Consider the following 12,772-nt stretch of genomic DNA (forward strand, 5'->3'; position numbering starts at 1 on the left):
TGTATGTTACTGGGCCAAAAATGCACAATCTAGTCAGAAGGAATATGTTTAAAAGTTCCATCACCTGGAACCAATAACACTAAAGATGTAAACAATACAGAACCTTGCCAGTAAATTTATGCAACATAGAAGATTTGTATCATGTGCTCAAATTCAGAATTGTCCTTCAATTAAAGCATTGCCTCATCTTTGAATGAAAAAAAAATCCTACATCTCAGCGTTTGGCACTGCTAAAGCTAATACACAAAAAAAAAGGATCAAGAGGAGGTACTCCCATCCGGTGAGGCTGGTCTGCCATTCAACAAGACTATGGTTGATCTGACTGCAGCCTCTTTTGATACCCCACTTAAGACGCTTGACTCTCTCATGGACCAAACCTCCATCTAACTGAGCCTTGAATATATTCAATGACTGAACCTCTAATGCTCCTTGGGGTAGGAGAATTCCATGGATTAACTAAACTCAGAGAAGAAATTCTTCTTCATGTCTGTTTTAAATGGGAGACCTCTTACTTTGAAACAATGGTCCCTAGTTCTAGTGCTCATACCAGGGAAGATTATGTGTTTCAACCAGATTGTCTCTCATTCTTCTCGGCTCCAATGAATATAGACCTAACTGGTACAACCTTTTCTCATAAAACAACCTTGTGAATGTTTTCTTCACTACATATAATGCAATGTACCTCCTGTAAAATAAGGAGACAGTGTAATCATCACCATCAAGTTGTAACAAGAATTACTTTTATATTCCATCCTCCTTGCAATAAAACCCAAAATCCCAAGTGCCTTTCCAATTTCTTGCTGTACTTACATGATAACATTTTGTGATTCATGTCCAAAGACACCTGGATCCCTCTGTACTGCAGTCTTGTTCAAGTCAAACATTTTCTATCTTTCAATTTGTGCTGCTCAAGTGGCTAACTTCATGTTTTTTTCCTCACATGATGCAGTGGTAAGTAATAGCAGAACCTTCGGGGCAGGTAAGGTTCAAGTTCCACTTGCTACATACATGTTTCATAATTATTTGTAAGTAACAAGTTATGATATATATCTGGTGCAGATGGGACTTGAACCCAGATTCATAGTGGCTCTGGTTCAGAGGCTGGGACATTCCTACTGTGCTACAAGAACCCCAAACATGTGCTATAATGTGTCTGAATCAACTGATTTAATTTATTATTGAATATAGCATTGTCAGTTTTTATCCATTCACCCAACCTTTCCATGTCCCTTTGCAGACTCTGTATCCTCCCCACAATTTACATTCCTACCTAACTTAATATTCTCAACAAATTTTGCTACTCGTGAGCTTCCAATTTCCTTCAGTATTCAAGGCAAGCCCATTATTTACACAAATATCACATTTTACATGAATAATTAAAACAAAACCAGGTTGATAAGCCCATCCAAATCTTCACACAAGGAATGATCAGGGTGCCAAACTTCTCAATTCGACATATAAATCCTCAAAAAAGAAGCAGTCAGGATCAATGCATTCAAATTAGATCATTTCATTTCAGAGAATATTTTGAGATACAGTACATCAGTAATTTGAGACATGATATGGGTGAGTTTAGTGAGATTAGGAAGAACACTGAGTTTGGATCTTTGCTTCCCAGACTCTCATCAATGGGACTTTGCTCACGTCATGTTTGGATCTGTTGGAGACTAATTGTTTTGATAAATCAACAACCCTATTACCATTGAATTGTGTGACTACCAGGTTGATAGATGAAGTTTGGTCTTTTCTCATCCACTAGTCCCAATGTTCAAAGTTACGTTCAAGCATTTGACAATTCTCTGAGGTAATGCAGAAGAGTCATGGTTTTGGCAGAAAACAATCAGCAGCGTCTCTGAAATGTACATTATGGGAAAACTATGCAGAACTTAGGTCAAGCAACCTTCTCAGTTCTGAAATTTGGGTGAGAATTGGAAATCATAAACCCTCGGATGTTCATCTAAATTAAATAAATTACTGTCACTACCCGACCATCGTAGAAAATAATTGGGAGCAGAATCTGAAAGGTACTCACGACAAATTCAGTGATATTCATTTCAGTTTGGATTTTCCTGGCCACTTCAACAGGACATGGAGCACCAGCAACGACTGCTGTTGAGAGAACGGGAAAGTAGATGAACAGCAATATGAGGTTAAAAGAGAGCCAAAGAAACCAGGAAAAATCATTCCTCATTCATTATCACCCTCTGTGAAACTCATCTCATCATAGCAAGGCTCTGTCTCAGGTTTGAAGGGACACTTTTTCCTGTGTCAAATTTGAAATTTCAGAAATATATCAAGAAAATTTGCCTTTTTGTTCTGCCAATCAGTTGCAACAAGATTTCATTAGCCAGAAATATTCAAACATGATAAGGATTGTGGTGAATTCAATGGTTTGCAAGGCCAATAGTAGAAGCATGTACTTGCTGTTGGCCGAACAAATGACTTTGTCAAATGATTTTCACAGGATCAGATCCAAATAGAAAGAAAAGCTGAAGATTTGGGTCTCTAGGGCAGGAGTTTCCAACTTGTGAGTCACTACCCCCAGTGGAGTCATGGTATGAAATGTCGAGATTGCTTTGTGGCTTACCCCTTTAGAATTGAGGCCTTTATTTCATATTATCTCCCCTCATTCTTGTTCTCAAAATGTATTGCTTCATACTGTTCCATAATAAATTCCCAGCAGTGCTGTCAATCCACTAGCCTGACCATCATTATTCTCCTCATAGATCACAATATAGCTTTCTTAAACTATCACTCAGTACCTTCTAACATCCAGTGTTACAACTCTTAACTCTATTGATGTTAATCCAGCTTCCTCACACTGTTTCTCAATAATCGCTCTCCCTATATTGACCTGTATTTTTGACGGTATCTTCACGAATATTTTCTAGCTCTCTCAAAATGTTATTCAGCAACTTACTTCTTTAAATGAGAAAATGTAAATTAGTTGAAGTAAACAGAGAGAAACCAGTTGCTGTGTATCACAGTTTATCTGAAATGGGGAGTGCCTGGTAATGGGCTTGTCAAACACACATAGCACAATCAGAATCAGCTCCTGATTATGTAAAACATTGGACACATATTTGAAGCAGAGTGCGTGCAATGGTGAAACTCCCTGTCAGCATCCTCAGACCAATTAGACAACAGTGATCTTCAGAGTTATCAATGAAAACATGCTCCGTTTTCCTCAACAACCCCTACCATTTGCAATTAATCTAGGACTCACTACCACTGGGTGTCAATGGTTAACTGAAGAGACTTCTCCTGCTGTATTCAACAGTAATTTGGCCGTATCAGAAAGCTTCCTCTTTTACTCTGTCTGATATATTTTCCAATTCCCTCAAATGTCATTTGATTGCCTTAGGGGATATTGTAATCTACTGCATGAAGGAACTGGTTGAGATTGCACAGCTCATTTCACATTTAATCCTCGCAACCAACATACAGAGCCAACCGTTATGTCAGACTGAACTGAATCAAAAAGTCCCAGAGTTGGGTTGTACTTCATAGCTCTTCACCCTCATTCGAAGGTTTGAGTCAAAAATCTTAAAGCAGACTACCCAAGGAGTTAGTGGTAGGACTCTGGAAGTGGTGTCAAACAGACAGGCCTAGGGTTCATGCACATAGGTCCTTGAAAGTGGTATCACAGGTAGACAGGGTGTGAAAAAGGTGGTTGGTATGCTTGCCTTCATTAGTTAGAGTATTGAGTAAAAGAGTTGGGACATCCTGCTGCGGTTGTACAGGACATTGGTGAGGCCACTTTTGCAGTACAAAGTACCGGTCTGGTCGCCCTGCTATAGGAAGACTATTACTATATTCAAAAGGATGCAAAAAAATTTGCAAGAATGTTACCAGTACTAAGGAGTTTGAGTTATCAGGAGAGGTTGGGATGTTTTTCCCTGCAGCACAAGAGGTTGAAGGGTGAACTTGTAGAGATTTATAAAAACATGAGGGACAATAAGTGAATAGCAAAGGTCTTTTCCTTAGGGTAGTGAAATTTAAAAGCAGAGAACGTGAGTTCAAGGTGACAGGGGAATGATTTAAAAGGGACTTGAGTGGCAACATTTTCAGACAGAGGGTGGTGTGTATATGGAATGAGCTGCCAGAGGAAGTGGGAGATGCAGGTACAATTACAACATTTAAAAGACATGTTGACAGGTACATGAATAGGAAAGGTTTAGAGGGATATGGGCCAAACACAAGCAAATGGAACTAGTTTAGTTTGGGAAACAGGTTGGCATGGACAAGTTAAACCAAAGGGTCTGTTTCAATGCTGTATGTCTTTATGGCTCTATGCTTCTATGACCATCCAATGACTACCCATACATGTGCCATTGTGCTCCTGAAAAGAGAAAGACCCAAATATTTTCCTTTCAAATGCAGTGGGTAATGTCTTACCGGTTTCAAGTGTTGACAAGTCAAAAGTAGAGAAGTCTTTCTGGCCCAGCATGTCAAGGTACATTGTTGGTGTCCCATAAATAACTGTACACCTATGAAACACAACAGAGCACACAATATCAAAACATTTACAATTCAACTTCTATTACATTTCTAATTTTCTTAGCTGAATCTAGCAGAATGTCAATGTCTCTTTCTTTTCCCTTTTAGGTCTCTATAATTTTACAATGTAATTCTGTTCAGTGTCTTTCTGAACCCAATTTCTTTACCTTTTAAGCTTCAAATTATCCATCCTACCCTGTGGCCCTCATTCATTCTTACCCAGTGGAATCTCCTCTCCTCAGTCTCTGGGTCTTGTCAGGGCTCAAGGAAAACTATTGCTTGGGCTGGTAATTGTTACCTAAATGATGGCCCAACATTTGGCAGATGTGGCTATTCAGCTGATTGAAGGTATAAACTAAGGGTCTCACCCCATCAAGATCCACACCAAACATATTAATCCTGTGATTCAATTGAGCAGCGAAATGTTGAGTTTGAGAAAGGGGTAGCCAGCCACAACAGGAGTCTATTGAAGTGTTTATCTAATGCCACCCTTATGAGCAGTAAACCCAACTGCACGCCCCACCACATTTCCCATTCAGCTAGGGGTTAACTGAACCATACGCTGCTCCATTTAACAATGTCTGACAGTCACCACTTCACCCTGCACACCTTTCAGAGTGTTTGCCAAGGGGAAGCCCTTTAACAGCCTTACACTTGCAAATGATTTCAACGATAACATATCACAAAAACTCGGCTCAAGGGTGATATCAATTCCCTTCTGCCCACTTAATGAAACATCCCCAACAGCCTATAACTTGAACCCCTGACCCATACAAAGCCATTCAACGGCATTGTGAGTCTTAGCACCTTGCTTTCTCTCATAATGATCAATCTCAAAGCAGGGAGATACAGAAATTCCCTCTTTCAAACTGTTGTGAATCTTTATAATTCTATACTCAAGAAAACCGTGGACATTCAGTCACCAAGTATATTCTAAATTGAAATTTAAAAAATCATTCAGACCTAAAGATATCAAGGAGTATGGTGACAGGACTAGAAAGTGGTGCTGATGAAACTCAACCATGAGGTTATTTAGTGGTAGAACTGGTAGGCGGAGCCAAATGTCCAACTCCTCCTCATTCATAAATTGTAATGAGGTCACCACATTGTTCTGCACCTGTTGCCAAGGATGCTTATTTTCAACTGTCCACTGAAGTACCATGCCATGGTGCTCACTAAGATAGTTTCACTCCTTTTGTTCTTAATTTGTTTCAACACCAAATGTTTTCACATCTATGGTGATTCCAACCTTCATCACAAGTCTTCATGTCCTCTCTCCTGAGCTCCCTGTTCTTCGCTTCTTCCCTTTCTCTTAAACTCCCATTTTGTCATCTCCCAGGTCTCCTTGCTGTCTTGGTCTCACTTACACAAGGACATCTCCAATTAGCTCATCATATCTTTCACCAAGAACATATTGATCAAACTGAACTGAACTGCTCGATCACATATTCAATTACACTTAGAATGTTCTTGTCCCAGTAAAACTTAAACAATCCTTCACTCTTCTTTGCTTAAAAATATCATCTTCAAAAGCATCATTAACCCTTAAGTTCCTTTCACCATCACAGACCGTCAAGTTAAATCCCTCCTTCCATTACATCCAAAAACAGCAGGAAGCCGACAGCCTTGTCGCTAAATGGAGGGCACGTGTTCTACTGTTTCTATTGTCTCCCCACTGTCCCTCATAGTGAGTGTAAAATGAAACCTAATCTTTATACTCCTATAAAAGTGGTGCAGTCATGGTGTGATTAGATTTAGGACATGTGGTCCTGGTTCAAGTCTCACTGTCCTGTAGATTTGTCATAATATATCTGAACAGGCTAATTTGAAAAATATGCACATGTGTGTTTTATTCACAGGTCACACGTTGTATATCATACACCTCAATCCAACAACTGCTCATCCTCCTCATGTACTTAATGCTGACCATTAGAATATGGTTAACCCCTAACTGATAAACAATGAACCCTGCCTACTGAGCCAAATTCTACAAACCAGCCTTAACCTAGGCCTGTACTTGTACCTTTCTCTGTTTCATCTCCAAATTCCCTGATGAGCTCTCCAACCTCATCTAGTCCATAAGACCCACTTTAAATCCTCCAAAAATATATTCCTATTAAATTACTGACCACTTTATTTACCCTCTTGGTCCTTATGTTCTTTGATATTGTCCTATTCCCTCCTTCCCATCCTGTCCTTAAAAACAATCACTATTGAAGCTTCTGTCCTTGACAACTATATCTCCATCTCCAGCCTCCCTTTTATGATGAGACCTTTGATTTGTCACATTCCAAATTTTTTTATTTGCTTGTGTCATTTCTAATTATTCTGTAATATTGGACAACCCCTAACTTATGTACTCTGTGACTAATTTGTGTTACTTTGCTGTCATGTGTTAGTGCTATGGAATGGAACACTTGCTACTTCAGGAACCAATGCCAGAATCAAACAATCCTAGTGCAGGCACAGCATGGGGACAGATACAGAGTAATGTGTTCTCTACACTGCCTGCATCAAACACTCCTAGTGCAAATATACCCAAGTTAAATTTTAGAGTTACGCTTCCTCTACACTTTCCCATAGATCATTCCCAGGGTAGGTACAGCATGTTTCTCTGCTATATTAATGACCTCATCAGTGCTGCCTTGTGTTCCTGCCAACACCTTCCAGGCCACCCTCAAATTCACTTTTCCAACACCTCCTTCCCCTTCCTGGACCTCTCTGTCCCCCTCTCCAGAAATCGACTCCAGTGACATCCATTCCAAACCTACTGACTCCCACAACTACGCCTCCTCTTATCCATCGTCCTGCAAAAATACTATCCCATGCTTTCAATTCCTTCCGCTCCCAGCATGAGGTGTTCTAATCCAAGACATTCCAGATATCCTCCTACTTTAGGGCCTGTAGTTCCCCCTTCCCCCATAATTAAGGGTGCCCTCAACTGCATCTCTTTTCCATTCCCACACTTATGCCCTCAAACAGCCTCCCCTCACAACAATAATGATAGAGTCCCTTTAGCCCTCATGTACACCCCACCAACCTCTGAATCCCATCAGACCCCACCACCAAAAAGATATTTACTTCCCCAGCCCTGTCCACCTTCTGCAGGGCCCGTTCATTTTGCAACTCCCTTGTCAGCTCTACACTCCCACCAACTTCTCCAGCACACCTGGAACTTTTCCCTGCAACCCCAAGATGTGCAAAACCAGCCTTTACACCTCCCGTCTCACCTCCGTCCAAGTCCTCAAACAATGCTCTTAAATCTGGCACAGATTCGCCTGCACTTCATCCTATCTGATCTATTGTATCCATTGCTCCCGACATGGTCTCCTCTATATCGGGGAGACTGAATGCAGAATCAGGGACTGGTTTGCACAGCATCTGCACTCTGCACACATCAGCCAACCCGACCTTCCACTTGCCATCCATTTTAATTCCCCCTTCTACTCCCTTGGCGACATGTCCATCTTTAGCCTCCTCCACTGTCAGAGTGAGACCAATGTGAACTGGAGAAACAACACCTGATATTTCACCTTGGGAGCTTAAAACCCAACTTCAAATTCCCTTCACTCCCAGCCGTATCCCACGTCCAGCCCTCCCCCTCCTCCCTGAACTGACCAAACCTATCCATCTTCCTACTCACCTACCCACTCTAGACTTCCATTAATCACAATAACCCGCCACCTGCATCCATCTACCAACGTCACACCTACCCTTCCCCCAGCCCCACGCGAATTCCTCCACTAACCTCTGGGCTCCCCTGTTCCTACCCAGTCCTGACGAAGGGTTTCGGCCCAAAACATTGACTTTCCTAGTCCTCGGATGCTGTCTGACCTGCTGTGCTATTCCAACTTCACACCTATTGTCTCTAGGTACAGCAGGGGTTAGATGTCATATTAGAAATCTGCGGTTTATAAAATTGCTTTATTTTGAAACTGTCTTTAGTTTAATATAGCATAAAATGAAGTGGATCACATGACCTGTTCTAAAATGAGCTTAATGACTGGCCTGGTTGATATGGCTGTTAAAGATTAAATCAAGGCCCAATATATTTTACTGGCAAAAAGCTTCAGGGTGTTTTCACTTAGACTCAAAGCACCTGTGTTACAGTGATTACACTGCTAGTTTCCACAGTCCCAGAAAGGTGTTGAGAAAGTCAGGTTATAAACAATTATGCTTTAAACCATCCATTTCCTTCCAAAGTAGAGACTGATTGGCATTCAAGAATGGCTAATCAGCTTTCTACCTGGATAAAAAAAAAACCTGCATGATTCACATGGAATTAGAGACAGACTTTGAAAGAGAAAGGCTTTCTGATATCACTGAAACTCAGAGACACAGGGAGGAGGTCTGTCAGGATCTGAAAGAGAGGGAGCAAATAGAGCCTAAAGTCTCTAAATTTCACTGCATAGGATTGTGGGTGGAAAGTAATGTTCAGATTTAAAATCATCAAGAATTTGACCTTTTCAAAGAGCCTTGGAAGTTTGTGTACTTTGTGCTTGGCTGGAATCACATCCACAAACATCTACTCTCTCCAGCAGCATTGAGTACTCTCTAGAAGATGCACTGCAGATATTCACTAAAGCTCCTAAGACAGCAACTTGCAAATCCAAACTAGCACTTAGATGGACAAGGGTTGCAAATAGATGGGAACATCACTACCTGCAAGATCCCTCCAAGTCACTTACCATCCTGACTTGGAGATATATCATCGTTCTTTCAGTGTTGCTGGGTCAAAATCTTGGAACTCTCTCCTTATTGCATTATAGATCTACCTGTGGCACATAGACTACACCAGTTGAAGAAGACAACTCACCATACCCTTTCAAGGGCATTTAGGGAAGGGCAATAAAAGCTGACCAGCCAGCAATGCTCACATTCTATGAGTGATAAAGAAAGATGAAGAATCATGAAAAAAAACTCTCACTATGAAAGATACTTCTTGGGTTAGAAAGCAAAGAAAAGCAAGTATACCCTGAAGATTAGGAACCACATTGAATAGGGTCCAGGAAATCTGAATGACAAATGGAAGGACAGTGTAAAATATACCTGTGAATCAGGTTTGTTAATTCCAGTGAAAATAAAAAGGAAGAAATCTGATCTGCAGTTTCAAGTTTAAGTTGCCAATAAAATAGTGTTTAGTCAACAATGTTTTTGATTTTAAATGTCTTTAGTCTGGTTATTACAGTCAAAGCCTTCAAATAAGAAATTTTGAAATTCCTTAAGCTGTAAACTGGAAGCTTGAATTTCACCTTTTCAAGTTTTTTCTTGACTGCAGCATTCATACCAATATAGTAATGCCTATACTGTTATTATCAAACACTCCACATTTCCACAGTAAAACTCCCTTTACATTGGCCCATCAGCAAATAGCATGAGTAAAACATTTTGTTTTCATTTTTCCATGTCAACCTTGCATTCATCTCTGTGAATGACATTATGGCTTAGTGGAAGATCTATGGTTCCATTATTGATACCAGGGTAAAACACCATCATTATCTCAACAACTAGGTCACATCAAATTGCAGTGTTTATTGAATCATGTCCAATAATGCCTTGTTGCCCAGTTTCAGTAGCTCTTACTTTTCAGCAGGACAGTAACTGCAGTTGTACCTTTCACGCTGGACTGCCTCAAGTGCTGCCCGTCCCTCAAAATGTGGAGAGCTAAATACCACCATGCAGCCATAAATGGCCATGTTCATAGTCGCTCCTACACAGCCAAAGCAGTGAAAGAGTGGCACTGGAGAACTGATCCGAGCATTCTAAAAGTAAGAGACAGAGGAAGAAAGAAGATAATTGATTAAGAGCTTTGCCAAAGTTATCACCTTCTTTCTACTCTTGTGACTCGCTTTGAGGTAAAGGTGCCGTGTTATTTGAACACTTATGATATTTTACCTTGCAGCTCATGCAGAGCATGGCCTTCCACATGAAGGCACATCACACTTGTAAACCTTCAAGGTGATAACTCGGAAAGTGATGGTGTATTTTCCAAAACATGGGTGTAAACCAATGACAGCCCCCAACTGAACTACCATGGGATCCCATTGATCCATGAAGAGCATACAGCTGGATTTTCCAGGGAGTGGTAATCTCACACAGATTGCCACTCCGGTCCTCTCTTTTTTATAAAAAAGGGAAGTTCCACATTTTTGAATGGAGACTCCAAACAGGTCTCACTCAGAAATGCAGAGACATATTTCCATCTGACAATTCTCTCGTAGTACGAAACTGTGTGGGGAAGGCAAAACATGCCAATTCTTCATAGCAGTCAGCTGCTATATTCTGAAATGTAAAGGTCCCGGCAGTCACTTTGATAGTTACTGTCAAATGGTTAGAACACAAGATAATTGTGTTAGTGGAATGGTGGTGGTGTAGCTTGTCCCAGACAGATAGAAGGTAGGGTGTCAGCTGGGTATCTGCCAGGGTACCAGTTGGATATGGTGATAAAGTAGGAAGACAGGTGGTTAGCATGCCAGGTCAGCATGATGTTAGGGGGGAGGTAAGGTGCCAACTGGATACTGTGTCAGCTGGGGAGAGCATAGGTGCCAGGATAGAATGCTGGATGAGTAGGGAGTAGGATGCCACTTAGGAAGGGGCTAGGGCAGCAAGCGGATACAATGCAAATTGGCAAGAAAGCCAGGTTAGTTATGCAGTGTTTAGAGTCAGTCAGAGTGGGTGGGAGCAATTGGTTCTGGCAGGCTTTTGGGTCTGCAAGTGGTTAGGAATGGGGTGTGGTGGTTGAGTCCAGAGCTGGGCATTGGGGAGATGGGCAGGGCCTGGCATGGGGGATGGTCAGATCAGGTCTGGTCCAGCAGTGATGTAGGTGAAAGGGAGCTAGGTGAATGTGTAGGAAGGGAAGGGGGCTGGGATGTGGAAAGGATGGGGGAATTAACTGTCAGCTCAGGGTCTGGGGAAGGTGTGTATTTAATGTGTTGGATGTGTATTTAATAGTCTAACTTTTCCCGAGTAACTATTTTACTTAATTTCATTGAAGCCTTCCAATGTATCCGATTTATATGGAGACTTCTGGACAGTTTCAGCACAGAGGAGCAGCCTAGTGAAAAATTCAATTTGCTGAGAAATTCCTCCAGAGTCTGCTCCAAAGGAATTCCACAGGGTCCCCATATACAACTTCCATTTCTGCAGAGTAAACCATTTCCTGTTTGGCCTTAGTTATCCTAATATGGAGTGAGATTTGACTTTTAAAAATTTTATAGTTGTCCTTTATCTATTTTACCTTTTGGAAGAGCTTTTGTTGCTATATTAACGATGTAGACTACCAGGAACACAAAGAGAACTAGAGAAAAAATATCACACTAAGAGTCCGTCAGCAACCTCAGAAGGGTACATAACCCTGATTTTTAAAAGAACTGAAGTAACAAAGTTAAATTGAATACATCAAATTAGGTGGGAGTTCTGAAGAAGGGTCACCAGACCCGAAACGTTAACTCTGATCTTTTTCTTCACAGATGCTGCCAGACCTGCTGAGCTTTTCCAGCAACTTCTGTTTTTGTTCCTGATTTACAGCATCCGCAGTTCTTTCAGTTTTAATGAAATTCAACATACATTTCCAGTTTTGAAGGTGCATATGACAGAATTTATCTAAAGGATGAGATTCATGGATGATGGAAGGGCTAACACATTGCCTTAAACACCAGTGGAGAATAATATGTGATTGAAAACAGGCAAGATAAAGAATTATTTGATGCTAAGGCCAAGAGAGAAGGGTATCAAATTTGTTCAGCAACATTACTACAAACCTCTGGAGCAGATGGGATTCGAAACCAGGGCTCTTAGCTCAGAGGTAGGGATGCTACTGCCGTACAACAAGAGCTCTGAGCGGATATCATTGTAGCGTAAAGGATGTGATAAATGGGTCAATCACATCCAACGCATCAGTCAATGGCATAATTTAGTAAATCAATCAATAACAAACTCAAGTTTCACAAGCATTTCACAAACAAGATAAACCTGTGGCAAATTTGAAAAAAAAACTGGAAATTGTCACTACTGAATTAGGAGATTAACAATCCAGAGATTAATAATTTAGAGAAGCTTCATGGCAGCTTGAGAATTTCAATTCCATGTTTGCAAAAAAATCTGGAAATTATGACAACAGAATCATAAAAGTGAGTATGAAGCTGTCAAGTTGACTATAAAAAGAAACCCTGGATTTATATGTGATTCCAGTCTCATATTAATGGTGTCGACTCATAACTGCCCCCTGAAATGGCCAAGCAAAACACACAGTTAATGTTTAGTATAGACGGGC

The 12,772-nt window shown here is 40.9% G+C and overlaps 1 protein-coding gene across 2 annotated transcripts in view; it reads right to left on the reverse strand.

Annotated features, from left to right (window-relative positions):
* Nucleotides 1-12,772, reverse strand: part of acsf2 (acyl-CoA synthetase family member 2) — a 161,077-nt gene that overhangs the window by 66,379 nt on the left and 81,926 nt on the right. For both annotated transcript variants that reach the window (XM_048555342.2, XM_048555343.2), the window contains 3 exons: nt 10,114-10,262; nt 4,399-4,490; nt 2,033-2,109 (listed from right to left, as the gene is read on the reverse strand). In XM_048555342.2, coding sequence (XP_048411299.1) covers nt 2,033-2,109; nt 4,399-4,490; nt 10,114-10,262 — 318 coding nt within the window. The remainder of the gene's footprint in view (nt 1-2,032; nt 2,110-4,398; nt 4,491-10,113; nt 10,263-12,772) is intronic.

The sequence above is a fragment of the Stegostoma tigrinum genome, chromosome 22 (assembly GCF_030684315.1).
Source record: "Stegostoma tigrinum isolate sSteTig4 chromosome 22, sSteTig4.hap1, whole genome shotgun sequence".
NCBI lineage: Eukaryota > Metazoa > Chordata > Chondrichthyes > Orectolobiformes > Stegostomatidae > Stegostoma > Stegostoma tigrinum.